This window comes from Ahaetulla prasina, chromosome 1 (genome assembly GCF_028640845.1).
Source record: "Ahaetulla prasina isolate Xishuangbanna chromosome 1, ASM2864084v1, whole genome shotgun sequence".
Taxonomy (NCBI): domain Eukaryota; kingdom Metazoa; phylum Chordata; class Lepidosauria; order Squamata; family Colubridae; genus Ahaetulla; species Ahaetulla prasina.
This window is the reverse complement of record NC_080539.1, coordinates 135,230,377-135,255,016: the sequence shown is the minus strand read 5'-3', so window position 1 is coordinate 135,255,016 and position 24,640 is coordinate 135,230,377. Positions and strand designations below refer to the sequence as shown.

The 24,640-nt window shown below is 36.8% G+C and overlaps 1 protein-coding gene across 1 annotated transcript in view; it reads left to right on the top strand.

The window, feature by feature from the left end:
• Nucleotides 1–23,939, top strand: part of COL19A1 (collagen type XIX alpha 1 chain) — a 192,880-nt gene extending 168,941 nt beyond the window's left edge. Inside the window, exons 37-46 of the mRNA XM_058176483.1 lie at nt 2,762–2,806; nt 4,124–4,168; nt 4,260–4,322; nt 4,983–5,018; nt 5,112–5,156; nt 6,860–7,030; nt 8,008–8,074; nt 9,896–10,024; nt 18,083–18,160; nt 18,331–23,939. Coding sequence (XP_058032466.1) covers nt 2,762–2,806; nt 4,124–4,168; nt 4,260–4,322; nt 4,983–5,018; nt 5,112–5,156; nt 6,860–7,030; nt 8,008–8,074; nt 9,896–10,024; nt 18,083–18,160; nt 18,331–18,452 — 801 coding nt within the window. The 3' untranslated portion in view covers nt 18,453–23,939. The remainder of the gene's footprint in view (nt 1–2,761; nt 2,807–4,123; nt 4,169–4,259; nt 4,323–4,982; nt 5,019–5,111; nt 5,157–6,859; nt 7,031–8,007; nt 8,075–9,895; nt 10,025–18,082; nt 18,161–18,330) is intronic.
• The last annotated feature ends 701 nt before the right edge of the window (nt 23,940–24,640 follow it).

The following is a 24,640-nucleotide window of genomic DNA, read 5'->3' as shown; positions in this document are numbered from 1 at the left end:
AGTTAACTACATCAGACAGTTAACAATTATATCTGCAATGCCGCTGATGACAGATATAGCGGCAAATATCGTTAACTTAAAGTCAGCCATAATCTAGGCCTTTAAAGCCTGGGGTGGTAAGAGGCCCTCAAAGTCGTTCCCATTAGGATGATAATCCCGCTGATGTCCTTCGCGGTGAGGTGAGTACCGTAAGCCAAAAAACCGTCCAAGCCGCCAATGTCCAGCCGATGTCGGGGCCAATGTCTAAGCCGGTGTCCAGGCTCATGACAGAGCCGATGTCCAGGCTCATGACCAGGTCGATGGTATTAGGTCTTAAGTCCAGCGGATGGTATTAGGTCTTAAGTCCAGCGGAAAAATTCCAGCCGCCGATGGTACTTGCGTCAAACGGCAATCCGGGAGGCCAACAGGCCGGAAACCAACAGGCCGGCAGGCCCGCAAGCCAGCAGGGCCGGCACGGCCGGCCGTCCATCTCCGGGGAGCGCCGAACCGCACCCCCCCGAAATGAGCGGCACCGTCCGTTTCCTGCCAGCCGGCAAGCCCACAGGCCCGCAAGTCTGCAGTCCGGCCAGCCAGCAGTCCGGAAAGCCAGCTGGCCACCGAATCTTCAGGGAGCGCCGTTCCGCACCCCCCAAGATGGCCGCCGCCGTCCGCTGCCCAGTCATACCTCCAGCCTCATTCTCGGCGGCCGAGAATCCAGTGAGGTCAAAAACCTCTCCATCGGCCGCCGGAAAGCTTAAAGAAGAGGCGGAGGGCTTTCGGCAGCTCGGTGGTCGGCTCCACGCGGTTTCCTGGCTCAGGAGAACCAAGGAGCCAATTGAGATCTACGCCGGGTCAGAGGCCGCAAAGGCACGACACAGTCCAAAGCCCCAGCCGCGGCCCGTTCCCAGGCCGCAACTAGTTCTTCAGTCATGCTGTGGGCAAGATCCTCAGGGAACTGCCCAAGCTCCGCTCGGAACCTCTCAGGGTCCATCAGGCCCCTGGGACGGAACCAACGTATTGGCTCCGTCTCCCTGCGGTGGTGAGCGGCGGTCCGAAAGTCCAGGCGAAGGAGAAAATGATCTGACCATGACACCGATGCCGTCACTAAATCTCCTAATTCCAGATCATTAATCCACTGTCCAGAGATAAAAATCAGATCTAGTGTGCCTCCCCCCGTGTGTGTAGGGCCATCAATTACTTGAATCAGGTCCATGGCCGTCATGGAGGCCTGGAACTCCTGAGCTACCGTTGACGACAAGCCGGTCGATGGCAAGTTGAAATCCCCCATGACCAAAAGTCTGGGAGTCTCAACTGCCACCCCGGCAAGCACCTCCAGCAGCTCAGGTAGGGCTGTAGTCATGCAGCAAGGAGCCAGGTACGCGATCAACAAACCCATCTGATTCCTATGGCCCCACTTCACAAGGAGGGATTCACAACAAGCTATCTGAGGCACAGTGGACTCCCTCGGCTCTAGGCTTTTTTTAATCACAACCGCCACCCCCCCACCCCTACCTTGAGCCCTCGGCCTATGAAATGCACGGAAACCCGGCGGGCACAGTTCAACCAGGGGAACACCCCTCTCTGTGCCCAACCAGGTCTCCGTAATGCCCGTAAAGTCCGCGGACTCCCTCTGGATAAGAGCACAAATCAAGGGAGCCTTGTTAACCACGGAACGGGCATTGCATAGCATCAGCCGAAGACCCAAGCTCTGAGGATCCTGACCATCCGGGGAACGAGTAAGGACTGAGGGGCCGGAGCACGTGATCGCTTTAAGACATCGAGCACGTGCTCCCCGAGAATGATACGACCCCTTGCCTCCGCCATATCTGCCTCTCCCACTTACCGTACAGATGGAATAACACACTACGCTTTGAACATCCCCCTCCCCCCCTGTCTTCGGAACCGATGAAATCCTGCCGTGAGCATGCACTGGGACTGGACATACCCTCCCTAACGGGCTTCCTCCCATACCCATCAATCCCCTCCCCCCCCCTTTAGAACCCCCCCCGACGGGCTACCCCCATTACCCGACCTTCCCCTCCCGCCCCTTAAAAATTCCCTATTTAAAAAACCCCACAGGTTCTTTTTTTTCGCATGCCACCTCTGTGGGTCCCAAAACCCGTCATAGAGGCCGGCCCTCGGTAGTGTGGAGGGCCATTCCTGCGAGGTGGGATTATAACAGAATTAATTGTATGGTGAAAGATTTTGAATATTCTCATGTTGTTCCTGTTATAACAATCACAGATATTATCCCTGACTATAAGCTACCCTGTTTTTCTAGTCCTCCAGTACTGTTAGTCCAAAACTCAGAAAACTTCTTTGTTTTCCTTTTGAATATGGCAAAATAATTGTAACATACATACATGCAGTTAACATAAGGTTGCATGTAAAAAGTTCATTGTCTTGAAGATAATTTAAGGCAAAGTGTCATGTCCTGAGTAATGTATAGAATTTGCCTCCTTCTCTAAGCAGTTCTCTAGAATTTATGCCACAAAGAACTGAGATGAGAATCATTCATGCTCAACAGAAGTAACTGGATGTTTGTGATTGTTTATCACCATTTCAGGAGACAGAAGCAAAGAAAAAATCCAAATAGATTCTTTTTATTTTAATAGGATGAAGGCTGTTTCAGATAATGCTTCCCATATAAATAAGAGATCATGTAATGTGTGAGAATTGTTTCCTCAAATGCTGAGTGAATTCATTAAGCCTTCTTAGCAGACACTGGATTTTCTCAAGAGATATACTTTGGAAATACTACAATGTAGTATGTCTTTTTTAGGGTGATCAGGGATCAGTGGGACCTCCAGGAGTTCCAGGAATACCTGTAAGTATACTCTTAACAATGATGTTTCCATTTTGTGGAAGTGAATAGTTATCACAATAATTGGAATAAGGATAAAGTCTGCTAGACACGCATTACATAACAATGTGTACAAACTGTGGGAAATTGTAGTCGAATACTCTGCTGGACATTCAGAATCAACATTGTCATACCTAATCATTAATCTTTTCTTATATGCTCATTTCTTACTATAAAATACCTCCTTCATTACTTGCCTTCTCACTATGAATCTTCAAAAGAATCTGGAAGTAGACTATACCCAAACAATTTGCACTGCTGATAGCTAACCTTAACTTTTTCTTCTTACAAATGATCTCCATTCATATTTAGAAAGTGTTGAGCATTCAATTTTGGAGGAAATTTTCTGTAGTTAGTAAATCAATATTTTAAGGAAAATTATTCCTTATTTATTTTATGCTGAAATTAAAACAAATAACAAGACAATGAAAAAACAAGTCCACACTTATATTCAGAATTAACAAATCCATCCTGGAAGAATCACATGAATGAATGAATGAATGAATGAATGAATGAATGAATGAATGAATGAATGAATGAATATCTGATATTTTCTATTTTTTTCTTTGTTCTATCTGTAATCCATTTTATAGTATTACTGCAGTGGGTACATTCAGATGGGCTGGGCTATAGATCAACCTCCTGGTTTGTTGAGAATCTGCAGGGGCATCTATTAATGTGATGTTATCAGTTGAAAGAGTGATAACAAAATCTTTATACATTTTCACCCAGTTTATACACATGTAAGGAATAGGAGGAATTCACCTTCCGGGGGTTTTCTGCTCTGATTCTTACTTTGATTTAAGTGTGGGGGAATAGAAAACAGAAATGTGACAGTTTTGCTTCAGGATTTGTCTTTCTTTTGGGATGTTGGGGTTGAAGAACTAACACGTGCAACCCCTAAGTCATGACTCTTCTTTTTATGATATATTTTTATAACTAAAGCTTCATTTAATTTATGCCATCTAAAAAGTGTTTGAGGGTCAGTTTGTATCCTAAGAGGATTTAACAATCTCAAGATATCTCTAATAATTTTTAGAAAAACATGCTTTACTGTTCAGAAGTAAGTGTCATTGAATTTAGCGTGAATAGCCTAAATTAGTATAGTTTTAGTATATATAAGAATGGAACCAACAGCTTTTATAATTAAGGAAGAATTCATTGCTCAGGCAATATCAGTGTAATATAGTGTAATGTAATATACATTAAAACAGCTGTAATTACAAAGCAGACTAAATAATTGATTTTTAAAAGTGATTCTCTATGTATTTATTTTCACAGGGAAAGCATGGCACTCCAGGGCCACCAGGAATCCCTGGAGAACCTGTAAGAGGACTTAGATTTCAGCACTCCCATAATAGTATAAGTATTCTGATTGTTTTCAGTTAATATAAAAGACTCTTTATTTTTCTTTTAGGGTGAAAGAGGCCCTGTTGGAGATGTTGGCTTCCCAGGGCCAGAAGGGCCATCAGGAATACCTGTGAGTAATTAAAAAGGGATTCTGGTATGACCTAAGACAGGGATTCATTTACAGTTTTTCTAAGTGCCATACAAGATTTTTTGGTATGGCACCCAGTGTGTCGATAATCCCTGTGACCACCATAAACAATTTATGCCATAATCTGATTAATTAATTATTATTATTAAGTCCCTGCAAAGCTACTCGACCAAATTATTGTTTCCTCCTCCTTTGCAGGTCCTCAAAATGAAACCACTAAAATTTGCTGGGATTTTCCATTGACTTAGGAGGGAAACCTCTCCTCAGCAATTAAACATACCTGTAAAGGAAACTGACCTCGCAATAATAAAAATGCATACTCTAACCTAGCTAGCTATATAGTAACGAGTAATGTTATTATATTATTTTAAAAGTTAGTTTTACCAATAATTTACAGGCATTAAATGCTACTCTAAGTCCAACAGCCAACTACAACCACTTTGTGGTTATGTGATTGAAGAATGCCTTTGGAACCTGAATGAGTAGGACTTGGGGCAACTGCCAACTGTCTTCAATCACTTTATCAGTTGAGATTTTGCATCCTGAGGGCTTTATGCTTATGTTCTGTTCTGTCTTAAGATACAGATAGCAAAATGCAGATATTTGGTAATATGAGGATCATTATGGTTTTTTCCCCCTTAGGGCTTAAGTGGGAAAGATGGATTGCCTGGTCCTCAGGTAAGAAAACTATTTATGTATGCAGAATATAATTGTGCTTTTGGCCTTTGTCAGCAGGAGTATATATTTTAGCAATACTTTCCATTTTTGTAGGGTTTAATGGGTAAACCTGGTGATAGAGGCCCCAAAGGAGAACGCGTAAGTTATTTTGCCAATTGTCGTACTATTTATCCAACTTATTATTTGCAATTTACATGGCATACTTGTAAGATATAAATGCATATAAACTGAAGTATTATAGCTTACAATGAATATTAATACAGTTGAAATCAAACATATTAAAATGGCAGGTTATTTAGAAGTCTTAATGAATTCATTCCAAGTTTCTGACCAAAGCAACCTGAACTAGATGCAGTATTTTAAGTGGGGTCTGACTTAGAGTGGGATATTACTTCCCATGCTCTGAACTCCATACCCCTATTAAGGCATCCCCAAATAGTATGAAATTTTTAGCAGCTGCAGTACAACTGGTGATCTGTCCTTTTCACATTTATTACTGTCAAGCCAGATCTTCCCCATCATATATTTGCTCCCATATTTGCTCCTATTAAGTGTTATCCTGTTCATTTCAGCTTATTGCTTATACACCATTCAAAAAGGCAGTTAAAAAAGCTAAGAAGGAAATAAAAAGTCTAGAATTCTCTCCAACAGCCGACACTCAGATAAGCAGGCAGTAATACTACTGTAGACAAAGCATTGTCCTCCAGTTGGATGAGGAATTCAGCTCCCAAAATTTGCAGCAGGATATTTTTGATATTTTTTCATATTTTTGTAATTCTAGTATATTTGGAGGTCATGAGCTTGGAGAAGGCTGATTTATGTAGTTACCCATTGTTTACCAGTTGAAGAAGTGTGTGTGTGTGTGTGTGTGTGTGTGTATACATACATATACATATATATATATATATATATATATATATATATATATATATACACACATACATACATACATACATATATATATATACATACATACATATATATATAAATTAAGTTGTATATGTCACCTTCATAATTACAGTTTGAGTAATGGACCACTTTATATAATTAATATTACACCTAAGACTTATTTCATTTTCTTTTGGATTGTAGACAACACTGTCTTTACAGTCTTACGATAAACACATTAGGGGCATTGTCAAAAGAAACTTCTTTGCATAAAAGAGAAAAGCAGTTTTTGGGGGGGTTTGCTGTGTCCTCCATCCTATTTTATCCAAAATTCAGAAGATAAACTTAGTAAGAAGGATCTCTTTTAAGCATTTGAGGTATTTTAAAAAATCTGTAATTAGAAGAATAGAAATTCATATGGATCTTCCTTTCTTTGCATCATGTCCTTCAGCCCTCTATATTCTTATATTTTCTTTCTTTTGTAGTGCTAAAACCTTATAGCTGATAAGAAAGTAGAACTTTATTGGATTTTCTGGTTGTTTTGTTAATGGGTTCCAGTTTTCTCGGTCTTCTCTATGTGGTTCTTTCACAGAATGTTATTCTATAGTGTAAAGAAATATTATTTAGAAGGACGACTGTAAAGTGTTTTGAATTTGAAGGCAAAAAAAAAAAATATGGCTCAAAACATGCAGGGATGCCAACATAGCTGGTTACTCTTCTTTTCCAAAAATAGTGTGGCTGTGTAATCCTAAGGGGGAAATAAGTATGTGTAGGAAGATGCAGAAGGTGCTATGTAAGCACCTTGCAAAGCTCTGAGGCATGTTTTTGGCTGGAAATACAAAGGACTGCACCCCTCTAATTGACTTTAATATTTTCATTTTCAAGAGATTTAAGATAAATGAAAGCTTAAGCAAAGTATTTGACACAGCATTTTTTTTTGTTTGTTTCAACAGGGTGATCAAGGTATACCGGGAGACAGGGGCCCACAAGGTGAAAGGGGGAAGCCTGGCTTACCAGGAGACCAAGGGCCCCTAGGACCTACTGGATCTACAGGGCAAAAAGGCAATTCAGGACCTCCAGGTCAAAAGGGCCCTCCAGGTGTCCCAGGAATTCCAGGAATACCGGTAAGGTGAAGGGAAGGGTGTGGACAACCTTCATTGGCTATGTGTCACACCTAACATTTTGGAGAGGATAAAGCTACAGTGGGCAAAATGGCATTATTTAATGGGAAGGACACAACAGGAGGAAAGATAATGAAGTGGGTTTCTATTCTAAGCCTATTTTAAAGATTAAACAACAGCTTGTATATGTTTTCTACACCAGAAGAAAATCCAATTTTTATATTCAGAAATTGCAGTTGGAAGGAGTTCTGGGCCTTCAGGTCTACATGCAGTCTATTGGTTGGAGTTGGCCATCTTTTGTTTTTTAAAAAATTCAAAATAAAACTGAAAGAATCATTGAGAAAGAAGTATTTCTAGGCAGTAGTATTGCTTATATGGTGACAGGGGTGGTTATGGTTATGATGGTAGTGATGCTAGCAGATTTTCATTACATGAATTATATTTATAACTTTTATTGTTGCAGAGCTCTTAATAGAAACAGGAAGACAATTTTATTCGTTTTATAACATAATAACAGAGTTGGAAGGGACCTTGGGACCTCCAACCCCCTGCCCAGGCAGGAAACCCTACACCATTTCAGACAAATGGCTATCCAACATTTTCTTTAAAATTTCCAGTGTTGGAGCATTCACAACTTCTGAAAGCAAGTTGCTCCACTTATTGATTGTTCTAACTGTCAGGAAATTTCTCCTTAGTTCTAAGTTGCTTCTCTCCTTGATTAGTTTCCACCCATTGCTTCTTGTCCTGCCTTCAGGTGCTTTGACTCCCTCTTCTTTGTGGCAGCCCCTGAGATATTGGAACACTGCTATCATGTCTCCCCTAGTCCTTCTTTTCATTAAACTAGACATATCCAGTTCCTGCAACCGTTCTTCATATGTTTTAGTCTTTGATGATTTTGTAGCCCAAGCCATCTATTCTTAATCTCTTTCTTTTTTTATTTATTTCATTTATTTCATTTTATTTCATTTTTATTTATTCAGGCTGATTCAATTTCATTTGAGGAAATGAAAAAATATGTCAGACAGGAGGTTCTTAGAGTTTTTGAAGGTAAGGAAATGGCAAATGTATTCATTGTAAATATTTGCTTCCAATTGTGCATTATAGCTCTATTGGATATGTATCATTTGAAACAATTTCACTGAGCTTCATCATTTATACAAATACATTTAAAATGCTTAAGGCAGGCAGGTTCCTTCCAAGTCACCTATCAAAAATAATGGTTGACATTCAAAATACCTTTAACTAACAATCTGCTTCAGTGGTGGGTTGCCCCCGGTTTAGTTCGGTTTTATAGAACCAGTAGTAAAACCATCAGGAGGCTTCACCCACCTGCCGTGACATCATCACAGGTGATCTGCGCATGCACATTCCCATTGCGAACCGTAGTAAAGGTAAATAGAACCCATCCCTGATCTGCTTGGTGAATGTGTACTGGAATCCCAAAGGATACCCACCTGTTAAAAGGCAGATAGCAATGAAACCTATAGCACCTTTATATATCCATCCTATGTCCTCCAAAATATGATGAATTGTATCTAGGGAAAAGTTAATTGAAAAACATTTTCTTGCAGTGCTGGACAAACAATAAAAAAGGATATTTTTAAGCACTTGGTGGTCTGTCTTAATCTTGGTTTTCCAAATATTGTAACACTCTGCACAATGCAACACATTAGTGTGTTCTTGATGTGCAAAACCCTCAGGGTCAAGTGAAGCAGTAAAATCAAATAAAAGAAGACCCACTGATGACTTTCTTCTCTTTCCTCTTCTAAAGTGAAATTATCCAAACCAGAGGCAATTGAAACTACATAGAGCTAGAGGGGATATTCAGCATCAGTTTCTGAGGCTACACAAACATAATAAAATGGAGGAAAAGTAACATATATTGCCAGCTTCCTCACCAAGTCTTTGATACCAGTCTCCTCTTCAATCAATATTATGCAGGGGGTAACTAGCCTGTGCAATCTGTAACTTTTCTCAGCATTTTCTTTCTCTTTGCTGACTGAGACCAAAAAATAATCACAGAATAAACAAAATGAAACAAAATAATCCTACACTTAGGCACTCACAGAGGTTTCCTAAAGAATGACTCCTTTTTGTTCTTTGAATTAAAGAATACTAAGATACATGATTGTTTTCTAGGAAGAGTTGATGCTAATTAACATACATATCTTCCATGCAACATTTTGTATCAAAGGTTATAATTACTATGGTGTCATAAAAATGCAATCGTATCTATTGCACACACGATTCCCACAAAGATTTTGAAAGATAACAGGGCCCAGTTTTCTTCCATCTATACCTGACACAGGAATAGGTTTCAGTTCAGACTAGACTAATTGCAGAGAGAGACTGTGTGCACTTCTCATATCCCAGCCAAGTTCCCCTATCATTTTATTAAAGCACACAAGCTTAGAACTCAAATAAGTGATGAGGCAGAAAGCTGAAGGGGGGGTATGGGAGAAGTGCACAAAACTCCCTTGGAATTACATAGATTTATCTATTTCCTTTCATGCTTCTAGAAGGTAGTTTCAGACCAAGGAGACTCCATCACCACCCAACAATAGCCTACTTAAAAGGCTAAAAATTAAAAATAATAAAGCTTCTCTCATTGGTCCTTCACCCATGGCAATTAAACACATGAAAAAGATAACATATTGCTAAACTCAAATACACAGGTCAGGAAAAATCAGAAAGCAGGCCAGGAAGAAAGGGAGAAGTGAAAAAAAGAAATGATCACTTTAATGACCACTTATAATTTGAAAAATTATAAACTGTAATACTGTACTTATAGATAAAAATATTTTTCCAAGTGTTGAAAAGACATTTAATGCTATTTTATTATCCTTGTTGCTTTTTTAATAAATGAAGAGAGGATGACTCAGTTTGTGTCTCAGCTGAAGTTGCCTGCTGCCATGCTAGCTTCCCAAACTCATGGGAAGCCAGGTCTTCCAGGAAAAGATGGATTACCTGGGCCACCTGGGGAACCTGGACCACCAGGTAGGGCTTCCAATCTCATTCCTATATGCATATTTTGTTTTTGAAGTATTCAAATATCTTCAGAGTTGAGTAAAACTATACAGGTAGTAGCTTTCTAACAATTAACTTTTAAATCCATACTACCATTTTCTAGACTAGACCAATATATTAACTTGTTTAGGAGTCTGTTTTGTTGTATATTAAACACTTCTAATTAGTGCATAATCTTAATAACTGATCACATCAGGATACTGATATGCTCCTTTTATTAATCTACAATTATTCCAACTGGATAATTAGTACCTGAATATTAGTAATAAGAGGATTATCCCATAATCAGCTATTTGAGTTTCTGATCTTAGGGATCCAATCTGTTACAAAATATATACAAATTAAAGTGGGGCCAAAATGAAAAACTATAAATGTTACAATTTGTTACTTTTCCAGTAAATTTAACTACATACATATATTCTTGTAATTAGATTTGTACAGTATCTAAAGAAAAATTCTGTAAAGCAGGATATTGATTAACTGGGGGAAAAGGAATGTTTACAGTTATTCAGTATTACATTTCATTAGTCTCAGTGAATCAGTGAAAACAGACTATATTGCCATTTTAGATGTACAAACAAGATATTTCAAGCTCGTATTGTAAACTATGATTAGGGTAGTAGATATAAACCCTATATAAGTATAGGTAGTTTTTAATTATTATTTTTTGTTAGTTTGGTCTGCTCTGGAATCAGAGCAAGTCAGACTGGAATGAAGAACATGAAAGCAAAGCTGAAGAAGGGCGGAACACAAAGCTGTAAGGAGAAGAATAATGGCTTAGAGACTGAGAAAGAGCTCAGAATGAGAAGAACCAGAATGAAAAGATCAAGCATTGTTACAGAGGACTAGAGCTTTTTCAGAATATGGCTTGCTCCTCAACGAAATATGCAAATTCTTGTAAATAATCGACTTGAATATCTCTGTTGCTGAGATTGTTTAACCAGGATGCACAGAGTGAATAGCTAAAGATGTCTGTAAAAAAAACGAAAACAAAAACCAGCAAAGCAAAGATATAATGTGAATGATTTCCCACTGGCATGTGAAGAACTAGAAACAATGCTTCTAGTGACAGAAATAATAAAAGCTGCTTTTAGTGTTATAGTTGTAAAGAGATTATCGCAGAATATTGCTGAGTATAGCATATTACCCCAGTGCACCAACCCTAAATCAGCCATGCTTTAAAATGTTGAACGAAATGTGTACTTTGAATTATATCCAGGTGCCCCTGCACAGTAAACATTTCAGTAATTCAGAGCTAATGCTGCAGTTGAAAATTCAGTTAAGTCAGGTTCATTTACTTCCCAAAAGATCTAGCTTGTAAAATCTGCTTCTCAGAGAAATACATCTACCATCAATGTTGCTTTCTTTAAATGCACAATACTGCATTCACGCTTCTACAAGCCATTTAGCCTTTGGGGATAAATGGCATATTAGGAATATTGAGCATTTAAATGGACACTATTCCAAAATGGCTGCTGAGAAGCATTCCCATTCACCAGATGGTAGTTGCAAGTCACACAACCTCTTACAAAGCTCCAGTTTATCAGATTATTACTCATGAATCCCACTATCCATCCTTCCCTACCTCATGAGATGTTCTGTAGCTTCCAACTAATTTTTCTCCGTTCACCTCTCCCATTTTGGATACTCAAGATTACGACTGTAGGACTACCCAATTTGAGCTGCCAAATTCCAGATGGTTACAAAGAGTTCAACACATCTTCCCATAGTTCATAACATGGGAGATGAGGTTGTCATTTTTTTTAGATTTTCCACAGAATATTGAAAGTGATTGGAAGCCAGTAAATTCAAATTCTGGCCAATCAGAAGTTTGCAGTAACACTAGGCTGGCAATATTGAAATTGCTTCAACTCTTTTCACAAGGCTGAATGCATACAATAGTGTTTTCCAATGGCTGCTCAACAGAATATGGAATATTTTTTGCACATGTATTGTCTATACAGGTAGTCTGCAACTTAGCAACCACAATTGGGATCAGAATTTCCCTTGATAAGCAAGGTGATTATTAAGTGAGTTGTACCTGATTTTATGACCTTTTTCTTGCTATGGTTGTTAAGCAAATCACTGAAGTTGTTAAGTGGATCACTGTCGTTAAGAGAATCCAGCTTCCCCCATTGACTTTGCTTGTCAGAAGCTGGTTGAGAAGTTGGCAAATGGTGATCATATGACCCCAGGACTAGGCAACCTTTGTAAATATATGCTGGTTGCCAAGCATCCAAATTCTGATCACATGACCATGAGAATTAGTCATAACTCACTTTTTTCAATGCCACTGTAACTTTGAACAGACCCTAACCAAATAGTTCAATGTTGATGGGGATTCTCAGTCATTCAGGTCATGGTTGTCCCAAAGGTGCTTTTTTCAAAAGGCAACTGGACTTTGTTTTTTTCCTTGAAGACATTTTGCTTCTCATCCAAGAAGCTTCTTCAGTTCTAACTCAGAACTGAAGAAGTTTCTTGGATGAGAAACTAAACTTCTTCAAGGAAAAACAAAGTCCAGTTGCCTTTTGAAAAAAGCACCTTTGGGATAAACAAATGATTATAAGTCAAGAACTATCTGTGTAAGGAAAAGGAAGGGAGAGAAATCTTGAGTCTAAGTGCTATTTGCAGCTCAGCATGCATGACTTTTTGGTTTGTTACTCAGAGTACAATGGGGAGTTGGAGGAAAACCCCAGGAAGAAGCTAGGGAAGATAGAAAGAAACCTGAAGTCATCCTTCCTATTCCTGCAACAGTGGCATGATTGATGGATGCTTTTCCTACCAACTAGTGATGTGCTTAAGATGGAGAGCAGGAAAGCCAAGGAAGTGACCGGTTGCTTATCTCGTACAATTGAAACAGCACCATTTGGTGGTGACTCAGAGTATGTAAAATAGAGGCAGAAACTGGATCTGCAAATGGGAAAAATTGCACAATTTAGAATGATTTTAGAAGTAAGTGGTCCTTACTTAACAGCCACTCATTCAGTGACCATTCAGACTTACAACAACGCTGAATGTTTGGTACTTACAGCCAGTCCTTAGAGTTCCATCCATCAAAGCATCCCAAAGTCAGCCATTTGCAACCTTCTTTGTTGGCTTCTGACAAGCAAAGTGAATGGGGAAGTTGACAGGAGGTCACAAATGGCGACCAGATCCTCACTTAACAACTCACAGTAATTTGCTTATTGGCGTCAACCAGGAATACCAGAATTTCTATTGCTTGGCAACTCTTATCATGTGGCAACACACTTTACTGCACTCCTTAGCAATGGAAATTCCATAGTCAATTGCATTTGTTCACAGAGGACTACCTCTGTAGACACGTTATATGTGCTTTTGTTGAAATGAAAATAATGGGTAAAATTACTACAGAAGTTTTTTTTCAATACAACAGATAACTGAATGGATTTCTAAAACATGTCTCAGTGGCTGACTTTTTTTAACAATCTTGTTCTTAACTAGTTCCATGCACTGATATGATATATAATATTCCTCAAAGATCTCCACATTTGTAAGATAAAGAACAAATTCTTTAAAAGATATTCTGAAACCTTGAATCCCAAACATGAAATTTTCTCAGTAAAAAGTACCTTGATGTAAATGCATCTTGTCCGATTATTAAGTTTAGTAGAAGGCAGAGCAATGGACTATAGAAACATAGCCTGTTCCGTGATAAATAACCAGAAATGATTTTCATAGTTTTAATCTATTGTCCTGTCATCAGACTGGAGGGAAGAAGAATATTTTCTCAAGTGTGGAGAACTATAATGTACTATAAGTTTCCCATTCAATAAAAATATACACCAAAAAAATGTTATATATGCTAAGGCAGATTTTGAGTGAAAGACAAAACATGCCAACATTTCTATTTAGAAGGAAAAGAAATGCATACATCAAAGAGAGAAGCGTCTTTTTAATGGCCATGAATTCCTACACCTGGCATTAGAAGGTCTTCTAGAAATTTCTAGCAATTTTAATGTTTCTTGTCGAGTTAAGAGGTTTATAGTACAGTACATAGGCACCATAACCTCTGCAGCCCTCCTAGATGGTACTAACTCAAATATAATATAATATATAAAATGTAATATTTTAATGTCCAGAATCTTGCAAGACAGCCAAAGCTTGGAAAATCTTTTATCTCCAACATCACTCAAAGTTGTGCCAGAGTGCTGGCATCTGAAAAGATTGCTGACCCACCTGTAGGTGAATAAGGAACTCTGCACCTTTTAAGTCTTCTAAATGGGAAGCCTAGATTCTGATCTTACAAAGAAGCAGGACTTTTGTTACCTTTAGGACTGAAGACTCAGATGTGCAGCCTAAAATTCATTGATAATTGGATACAATGTCTTATTGTCAGCATCCCTTTTTTTCAAGTATTCCTGCCTATGTTTGTCTCTTCTTGGACTTCTACTCATCCAAAGAAGTACTACTCATCTAAACAGGTTTTGCATTTGCCTCTAAACTTCCCAAATGCTGCCAGGGCTAACAATGTGGTTGATTACTGCAATATTACAACTGTATCTTTACAATAAATCATAATTAACAAATCAAATATATGCTGAAATAACTTATCTATATTTCATCATACATTAATTGCGAGAATTTTAGGGTTATACCTTGTTTCACTTGAGTTTAAAACCTTATAATAACGCCATAGTTTTCACAATAAATTTAAAATGTCACTCAGGTAGACTATGAAGTTAAACTCTGGAAGTTTAATAATTACTAAAATATACCTCATATTTAAAACTGCTGTGTTAATGACATATATTTGTTTTGGATTGCTCTTGAATATCTGGATTCTCTTACAATATTTAAGTGTTTTTCTTACTGTTTTGACTCTGTAAAATAAAGCCAAAATTTACAAATCGTTGATGAAATGTTTCATAAATGTTTTGTTACTGCTCAACAATGTAAAACAATTTTATGTAATTTGGATGTGACTGATCATTGTTTTTTAGAGTTCATAGTCATAAATTGTGAATTGACTTTTATATTCATGTCAGGAGATGTTTTGGGTTGCCTTATTTCTTGTTTACCTCTGGTTCCAAATTATTGTTTCATTTATCTGTTTTATTTAGCCATGATACATATATGGTAGATATCCAAGTGTGGATACCTAAGAGGATATCTAAGGGAAAAAAACTTTTTAAATGTATAGCACCAGGTGTGCCCATGGGCAGAGGAGGGGCCAAATAATCAAGATGGCAGATACGGCTGCACAATCAAAACCTCACCTTTGTAAAAAAAAACAAAGCAGAATTTCAATCACAAGGCCATAGCCAAAATCTGGACTGTATTCATCCTTCCTGAAGATGCCTCTTACAGCTCAGTAGGGTTAGTTTGGAGCAATGATTTTTATTGTAAAATAAAGGAAGGTAATATAACAAACAACAAATATAACAGATGCTCTTGCTAGAAAGTGTAGTGATTAAAATAAATTATGTACCTTTCCGACTAAGGTGTTTATTAAATTAATCATGGTAATTGGAGGGCATTAGGAATTCTATTCAACAAGACATAGTTTCCCAGATTATATATGAAGATAATGATTCTTATTACTTTTTAATTTATGAAGATATTACATTTCACTGTCAGTTTGTTTTTTAATATATGTCATTTTCTAAGCGGTGTGCATGCTTCCTGACATGTTTGTTTTGTTGAGGTAACAGTAATTGAAATCGCATTTAACCATAATTGTGTTGTTCTAATTCCCTTCATCTGACAACACTAGAACATTAATCTCATGTTAGCACTGGCATGTATGCATGCATTCACTTTGCTGAGAAAAAATTCAGCTACAGGCTTTTGATGCAATTCTTCGTTTTCTTGAGCCACAGGCTGGATTCACCTATTACCTCTAAGTCATGGTATGGCTTCTTTAGTTTTGGTTTAGCAAATATGTGAACTATGTCCTTTGTGAATCATGATTTATACCTTTGCATGATTATGAATTCAAATATATGTTGTTTACTCAATCAACTGATAAAGCAAACCATGGCTGTTCTGCCGAAGAGTAGGTGGGTGAGCTGGCTTCTATTGGTCAGTATCTAGCATGCTATTGTACCTACATGGATGCTGCTTCCCAATTAGAGTCAAACTGTGTTTTCTGAATGTATTGCTAAAGACATTTGTTTTCCTTATTCAGAAGCAAGCAGAGAAGTGTGTTAGAAGGAGACATACATCTTTGCCTCCTTTCAAATTGTGGTCATGCTGTTTGATCAGGAGCATCACTTTGAACAACAGTGAACAAAGAGTTAAATCATTCCTAAATTAAGCCCTTTGGGGTACACACACACACGCACATACTTTATATTCAAAGTAATTTTCAGTTTGAACCTCTTTTTCAGTGTCAGAAACAGAATTAGGAACCAGAAGTAGTAAAAACAGACCTCGGCATTTTCAAATCTACAACTTATGCATTCAAATATGCATTTCTGACCCATGTTATCATTTATTTCAATATATTTCTTCTTTAGATGACAACCCATCTAAAATTGTGTGACTCAACAATGTGAACTGACCCTGCATTTGGAAATAAGCAATTCAGAATTGGTTTCTCTCAGCTATCTGATGTATCTATCTTCATCCTTTAATTCCTGTAATGTCCCTTAAACCTTTTGTCCATCAAAAAGAGGATTCCTTTGGTGCCTGACAGTTTTTCAGAACCATTGATTAGCCTTCCCATTTTCTGGCAATAAAAGATGGAATTTTTTTTAACATCCTGCTTTTTCACAAAGCCACTTTGTATCTCAAATTACAGCACTTTCAAATATCAGATTGGAGCTTTATAATGTGGATGAATATAAAGATGCACAATTGTCTATAAGCTTTCTCTTGATTTCACTGAAGACATCTGAAACTTTTTTTCAGAATTGCTTATACAACTTCATAAGGTGAAATATATTCATATAACTTTAAAACTGGACTTCAGTCTTAGGGAACAACCAGGAGGGCCATTTTGTCTTCCTCAGAAACAACTATTTTTAAGGCCATAGATCCACCCAGGCCTACCAAATCTTTATGAATGTTCTCCATGTCTATCAAAATGGAATTCTAATATTCCCAAGGGAAAAAATGCTATTTATATCTCAAAGAAGCAGCTTCTCCACCTTATTTTTAATAATTTCCACATGTATCACTATTTTCCATATAGTCCACTGATCATGTAGAGCAGCCTTTTCCAATTTAGCACAGTCCAGATGTGCTGGGATTGTCACTCCCAGAATTTTCACCCAGTGTGGACATAAAATATGTCAGAACGGTGACTGATCAAGAAAAACTGATGTAGGTATTCTCTATACTAGTGCAAACTTAAATTCAGATCTCCATGCTTGTGTTGTGGTTAGGCTCTTATATTGTACTAAGCCATCATGTTTATATGATATATTGTGAATTTAGTGCAGTATGTGAACCAGCTCAATACAATATCCGAATAACCTTGAATTTTTCAGCAACCTTCACATATAAAGCATGCAATGGCTACATCATTCTGTAATTATCCATTCCTTGGTAAACTAAGCACAGATACTTGAACCTAAATTTCCTGTGTTTAAACAAAAGCTATATTTTACCCTGTACTTGTTTCGGCAGTTCATTGCTGCTGAAATCTCCGGTTGCAAGTCATATCGTAATACGCCTTGTGCTCAGCACTTTTAATGATATTCTAAACTTTCTGCAAAGTTGTTCAATTCCCTGCCAATTCCCCATTAAACTTATTTTCAAATACTAACAAAAAGAATCCATTGTTTTCCCTTTCACTGCACCTTCCTGTCTTCAAATCCACTTTAATCCAAATTAGGCAAAATTAATGCCAATACATAGTTAAATATATCTAGCCAGCACCTTTTATGTCAACCTCTGCTCCTCTCCATTGGGAATTTTCTATGTATAGGAAGTAGGTACAATATTGCCTAAATTTCCTGAATGGGAAAATAAATTAAAATGCTCTTTGAGGAAAGAGTCTAACAAAACTTTAACAGTGTCATTTCAGGGCACTCTTATTCTGTTTGTATTTATCTTCTCTAGGCTACAGAGGACAAAAAGGTGAAAGAGGTGAGCCTGGAATTGGCCTGCCAGGTGATCCTGGCCCACCTGGTCCTACAGGTAAATACAACTCCTCCCATTCTTGACAATACAACAATCATATATATATTCAAAAACAACTAAATTGAGTTGCCCTGTAATGCATAACTTCTGAAATAAAAGTCACGACCCACTGCTGGATCTTTGACTAAAACAATTAATTGCAGTTTCTTGTTTGTTTGTTTGTTTAGTTACTGGTATGCAAGGCCCACGTGGAGCTCCAGGAGAACCAGGTGTGCAGGGACTACCTGGCTCTGCAGGAAGATGCAATCCAGAAGATTGCTATTACAAAGTTTCTCAAAGTCAATCCTGAACAACTGGGAAATGAACACCTATTTTGGATATATTTTAATTTCTCAGTTATCTTTTCCTCACTTCTTCCCCCGCCCCATCCCCCTAAGTTTTAAAATATTGGTGAATTTCTGTCTATGTATATTTTACAGAGCATCTCAGTGGAACCGTGTCCAGATTAAGCCAATACTGAGATGTTGTTTTCTTGAGTTCATTCCATATGTTTATACTTTTACTGTATTTTTCTTTAGCAAAATGTGCATCATGATGGCCTGTTGACCTCTTAATGGTTTTTTCAGTTTATGAGGGGTTTTTTTAATGAGTTTCTTTCTTTTACCTTTAACACAGAAGCCATATTTAGTTTTCTTTTGCTGAATGTCTCCTTGCAGTTCCATCTATTCAATGACAAATATGGTTTATAATACGGTGGAATTTTGAAGTTTTTCTAAAGGTTTGGTTTAAAAATCTAAGTAGTGACTGGCATTTTCCTTGCTCCTGTCACCATAATGCAATATGGTAAGATCTGCAAGGCTTTTTTGAATTGTGTCTACATTTCTGAATGATCTAAAAGACTTTTGAGTAAGATTACCATATTCAGGCTGCAAATTTGGAACAACTACAAGGCAGTACCAAAGTGATACAGAAAACTCTAAGTCTAGCAATGCTCTAGTCTAGGTATTGCTGATAAGATCTAGGGTTCTTAACTTCTCTCCCCCATTAGTTGTTATTCAGGGGAAAATGTAAATGCAGACAGCACATAGGTACACTATGGCTTAAGTTATAAACTCACATTATAGAAGTGAGTTGTAAGCGTGTTTTTTTTAGATTTTCCTCCCTATAAGGAACTGCTTGTAGGATTTTCCTTGCATATGTAAAAAAGAGTCTGATTATTAGAAGCTAGTTTAGTTTTCAGCGGGATTGTTGGTAATAACTTGTCCTAGTTAAAATATACATTGGCAAGTCAGCTGTGCTACAGGATGATTATAACAATTATAATACTGTGCAAATTCAAACTCAGTATCTATAGTCTGTAGTCCTGTCATCCCAATTTAGGGTGGGGTAGACTAGACCAAGAACTCAGTGTCACAAGAAGACTGGAAGTAATCTCACTTTGTTTTTTATATAACTTTATTAAAAAAATTAAAAGGAATTTTAAAAAATGGAAGCAGTTTTTGTTGAAGTTAGTTACAGCAACAGAATCTTTGGGTCTGGTTCAGCTCTATCTTCCCTTCCCCCCACCCCCACCAGATCAGGGAAGTGTCTGCTTAATCCACTGTTAAATATCTTGTTTTCCAGAACTTTTAAAAAAAATGTTTCAGCCCCCTTTCCTTAACTTATGGTTTTTGCATATTTCTACCAAGGTCATTTTTCTTATTATCCTCAAATTCTTCATCAGGATGTTTCATTGCCTCCAGCCAACATGCAAGTGTCCTGCTTTTGTATTTTTCAGTAATCTACACGTAGAGAACAAAAGATTATAGAAGATTGTACAAATGTAATGAATTTTCAAGGTTTATTGTAAGACAATCAGGCCTTTAGCTTGGGTAAAATTCTGACAGACTCAACAGAGAATTTCTGCAAGTAGCCGTAGTTTGGAAAGAAGTATCTATCATTTTACATCTTGATCAGCGATATTTGTTGGACTCCTTGTTTTTATTGGACAGGGAGGGAGAAGAGCAGTCGAACATCAGCAATCTCACTGAGTTTATATATATTGACATAAGATAGGTTAGTTGGCAGTACACACAACCTTTATCTGAAAAATTCAAGGATTGAAGCAGATTCCCATTTCATTTATCTTGAGGAAAAAATGATTGTATAAAGTGAAATAAAACTGTTTGGCAGAGATGTATAGTAGCATTAGATAATGAATAGCATTGGCATCTAGGACTAATGAAAATAACAACTGTCCCCTGGCTTAATTCCTATTTTAACAAATTAACTGGACTTTTTAGGTCTTTCACAAATAGATTTATCTATATGAAAGCTATTTTTTTGAAAAAAGGAAGGTGCCTAAGTAGAAATAGTAAGGATTAGTTGAAGTTTAGTTCCTTGTTGGTGGGAAATCTTTTATATCTCATGTAAACATTTATAGTAGCTGAGAACCATACTGGGCAATTTGTTGGCAGCTGCGAGCAAATAGAGTGGATAGTAGAGTGGATAGTGAAATAATTTGTTCTAAATTTGTTCTGAAGTTGTATCATTGTCCTGTTTTGATGAAGCAAAAGGACATCTATGTTTCAGTATTGCAAGATGGACTGCTGGATAGCTATAATGTCTGGTAGGATTTTGTTTTGAGATGTTAATCTTGTTTTATTTAAACTTTTCTAGTGATTCCCAATTTAATTCAGATTTTCAATTTTTTTAAATTTAAAATTTATTTTATTTAGACTTTCCTATGAGAATAACTATAACTGCTATATTTTGGCAAGATTCTGTAAAATGTCACATTTTGGAAATATATAGAGTAGCCGAGATTATATATAATATGATGCTTTGTGTATATTTTGACTTTTCACTGAGTGAAATATAAATGATAAATTATTTAGCATTTTACATAAAAGTAAAAGTATAATACTTGAATTGATCAGAAAAACAAAACATCTATGTATTTTGGGAAAAATATGTTCAATTCATATTGCTTTTATTTTTATTTGCCTGTGTTTGATAATTATATTTATTAGAAAAATCATTTTTTCAGGGTTTTATTAGGTGATTGAGATAAATGTAAGTTTTTTACTCTTAGTTGCCTTCCTGAGAAATTTTGGCAATATGACTTTCCATCATCAGCTCTTAAAGATATTATGTAGCTATGTGCAAGACACAGGCCAAACTCAAAAATTGCTTAAAAACGTTCATAAATTGAAGCACACAAAAATTTATATTCTTATCCTTAAAATCTACATTTGTGGGTGTATATATGTCAAATTTTAGTTCATTTTAACATTTTGAAGAGTGTATTGCTCTTTAAATAATCTGCTTTCTTTTTCTAGTGCCTTCACATGGTTTTTAAATAGTAAAGTTTATTCTAATATTTTGTTAAAATAATTTAGGTATTAGTCTGAGCAGCCTATTTTGAGGCATGCATATTTTTATTCTTTGTGTGCAACACAACAGCCAGCTCTAATAACTACATTTTAAGTAAAATATTTTCTTTCTCTACCAATAGAGTCAATCATTTCTGAAATGTTAAGAGGTACTGAAACCATAAACTGAAATATAGAGGATGTATTCAGATACAAATCAAACCCCTGTGGAGACAAAAAAAAAGTATATTTTCGTATTTATGCACCCTTTTAAACAGGCTGCAAGAACCATTGGAAACCTAGTGGATGTTTTTAGACCTAAGGCCTGTGAATAAGACTAAGTGACTGAATGATATAGGTCTTACATTGGAGCATCCACAGTTAATTTATTTCTGCAGATAGAATCCAAGCACACAGCCACTTAGTAAATTGTAAGCATGGAAATTGGGACATTCAATTTAAGAATGGACTCCAGCAAAACTACACTCAATTTAGGAATCTGTTTTCAGATTCATTCTCTCTCTCTCTCTCTCTCTCTCTCTCTCTCTCCCTCCCTCCCTCCCTCCCCCCCACATTTCCAGAAAAGAAAGGATTACTATTACACTGGTACACATGAATAATGAGGGCAAACTTTATTGAAAATGCCTCTGTTTACCCTATGGTATCTTGCACTGATATCTCTTGGGATACACAAAGCTGCTTTTCTTCTCTGTCCCCCAACACTTTTTCTGTCTTTTAGCCAATTACTAAAATTTTGTAGCATGGAGCACTCTTTCTTTTTAACTTATGAGTATGATTTAATAAAGTTTGAATTATATAAATACATATATAATAGGAAACTGTGCACTAAATAATAAACTTTTTAAGTTTCCTTTTTTTGTCTTTACAAGATAATAATTTATCGTTGTTTTTCTTTTCTTTTTTTGGTCTTAGAATTAATGTATAAATAAGGGAACAATTCAGGCAGGGTTATATTTGTTTTTTTCTTTAAGTCTCATTGTTTTCAGCAGGAGATAATTTAAGCAGATGCTTATATCTCCCCTTTGAATCAAAGGGATTTGATAATGCTTATCTTTGACTGGATAATCCTCATTCTGTATTTTTCCCCCTCCAGAATAGTTTGAATATAATCACCATTTATTTAACATAGATTGTATATAATAGGGTAACAAAGCCTTGGGCACAATCTTGCCCCTTTCACATTTGCGAATCCTTACTGGGTTTCTGTGGATCCCCATTTTGTTCCACATTTCTTTATGGGAGCAGTATGTAACTTTACATAAATGAAAATGCTTTGGTACCGATGTGGAAGCATTATACTATCTATCTCAGATGTTAAATTTTAATATCAATATTTTTATATTGGTTTTAGCTAATATAAACCTGGATGTTAGCTAATATAAACCTGGATGTTGACTTTTCTTGTTTTTAATTTAGCTTACACTTTATTACCCCATAGGGGATGCGGTGGCTCAGTGGCTAAGATGCTGAGCTTGTCGATCGAAAGGTCGGCAGTTCAGCGGTTATAAACCCTAGTGCCGCGTAATGGGGTGAGCTCCCATTACTTGTCCCAGCTTCTGCCAACCTAGCAGTTCGAAAGCACATAAAAAATGCAAGTAGAAAAATAGGGACCACCTTTGGTGTTCCATGCACCTTTGGCATTGAGTAATGCCGGCCACAGGACCGCTCTTTGGATAGAGCTGGCTCTTTGGCTTTGAAATGGAGATGAGCACTGCTCCCTAGAGTCGGGAAGCACATATGTGCGAGGGGAACCTTTACCTTATTACCCCATGCAAATGTGTTTGATATAAATACATAGCACAGGTTTTTCATACCTCTGATAACCATTAAGAAAACACAGGTCATTATGATGATGGTTGTAAGCTTTCAACTGCAAATGTTTTTGAGTGAATTTTAAACCTATAAGGAAAGATGGTAAATAAAATAGACCAAATGGATGTACAAACTTTACAGGAACCAAAATGAGTGTCACAGTCTAACAATTAAAGATGCTTAGTTCTCTAATCTTTTGAGTTTAAGCAGGCTTACTTTACTGTTAGATTATGATCTCGGTTCGTTGTTGCTGTTTTCTTTTATAAAATACAGATGCTTTTAAATTATTTTCTGAACTTTTCTATGTAAATATTGATTTATCTCATGTGCTCACAGCAATTGATGGAGGTATATTTTATTGTTGCCTTTTCATTACTGAATAATATTGCCTTATTATTGTCCTTACATCTCTATTTTTGTTTTCTTCAAATCCACAAGTGAGAACTTCACTTGTTTGCATATGGTATTTATCTGCTTTGGTCTTAAATTAATTTTGAATGGCATTGAATTGAACCTGATAGATTTTTTTGTGTGTATGTGTGCATTTATAATAGTGAACTTGTGGTTATTAATTTATTTTTTAAATCACGTTTAATTTTAGTTGGTTCAGAATTTTATAAAATTCAATTTCAAAGTTTTGACAGAATTTGTATTTCCACTTGGTTTATATTGTTAAATTTCATTCAACAATTTCTCTTTTCAGTTTCTTCTGTTGTTTATTTATGTTACTGCTATGTTTAAAATAAAAATTTACTGATGGAACCACAGGTTTAAGATTTGTTTCTTCTTATATGCTGTCCAGATCCTATGTAAATTATTTAATAGATTAGCATTTGTGAGTAATAGTGTATATAGCAGTGCAGTCAGAGTACTTGACTCAGAAGGAATATTCATCGAATTCCACAGATTTACTCCTAGGTAAATAGGTGAGTATAGAATTACAGCACCAATTTACAATTCATACACTTTAATACATAGGAAATTGATATTTTAAAATGGTCAAGAAGGGCAGAAATAGTTTTCATGAGATCATTTTTTCTATAGACTGTTGGCAGGTCTAAGGTATTTTGCTGCTGGAAGACAAAGGTATTATATATACATATAGATTCGTATATTCATATGTATAGAATTAGATTGCCACTGCATATTAGGTTGTAACTGGTAATTCTTAACTGATGTGTGATAAGTGACGGGTCACGTAGGAGACATAATAAAGTTGCACAGTGTTCTGCCTCTCTGAAGTGTACTGTGGCTGCCTGACTTATTTCTTCTGAAATGGCTGCTCCACTCTGCTTAAGGACAGGCCCCAATTTAATAAACACCTGTTTTCTTAAGCCATGCATAGACTCAT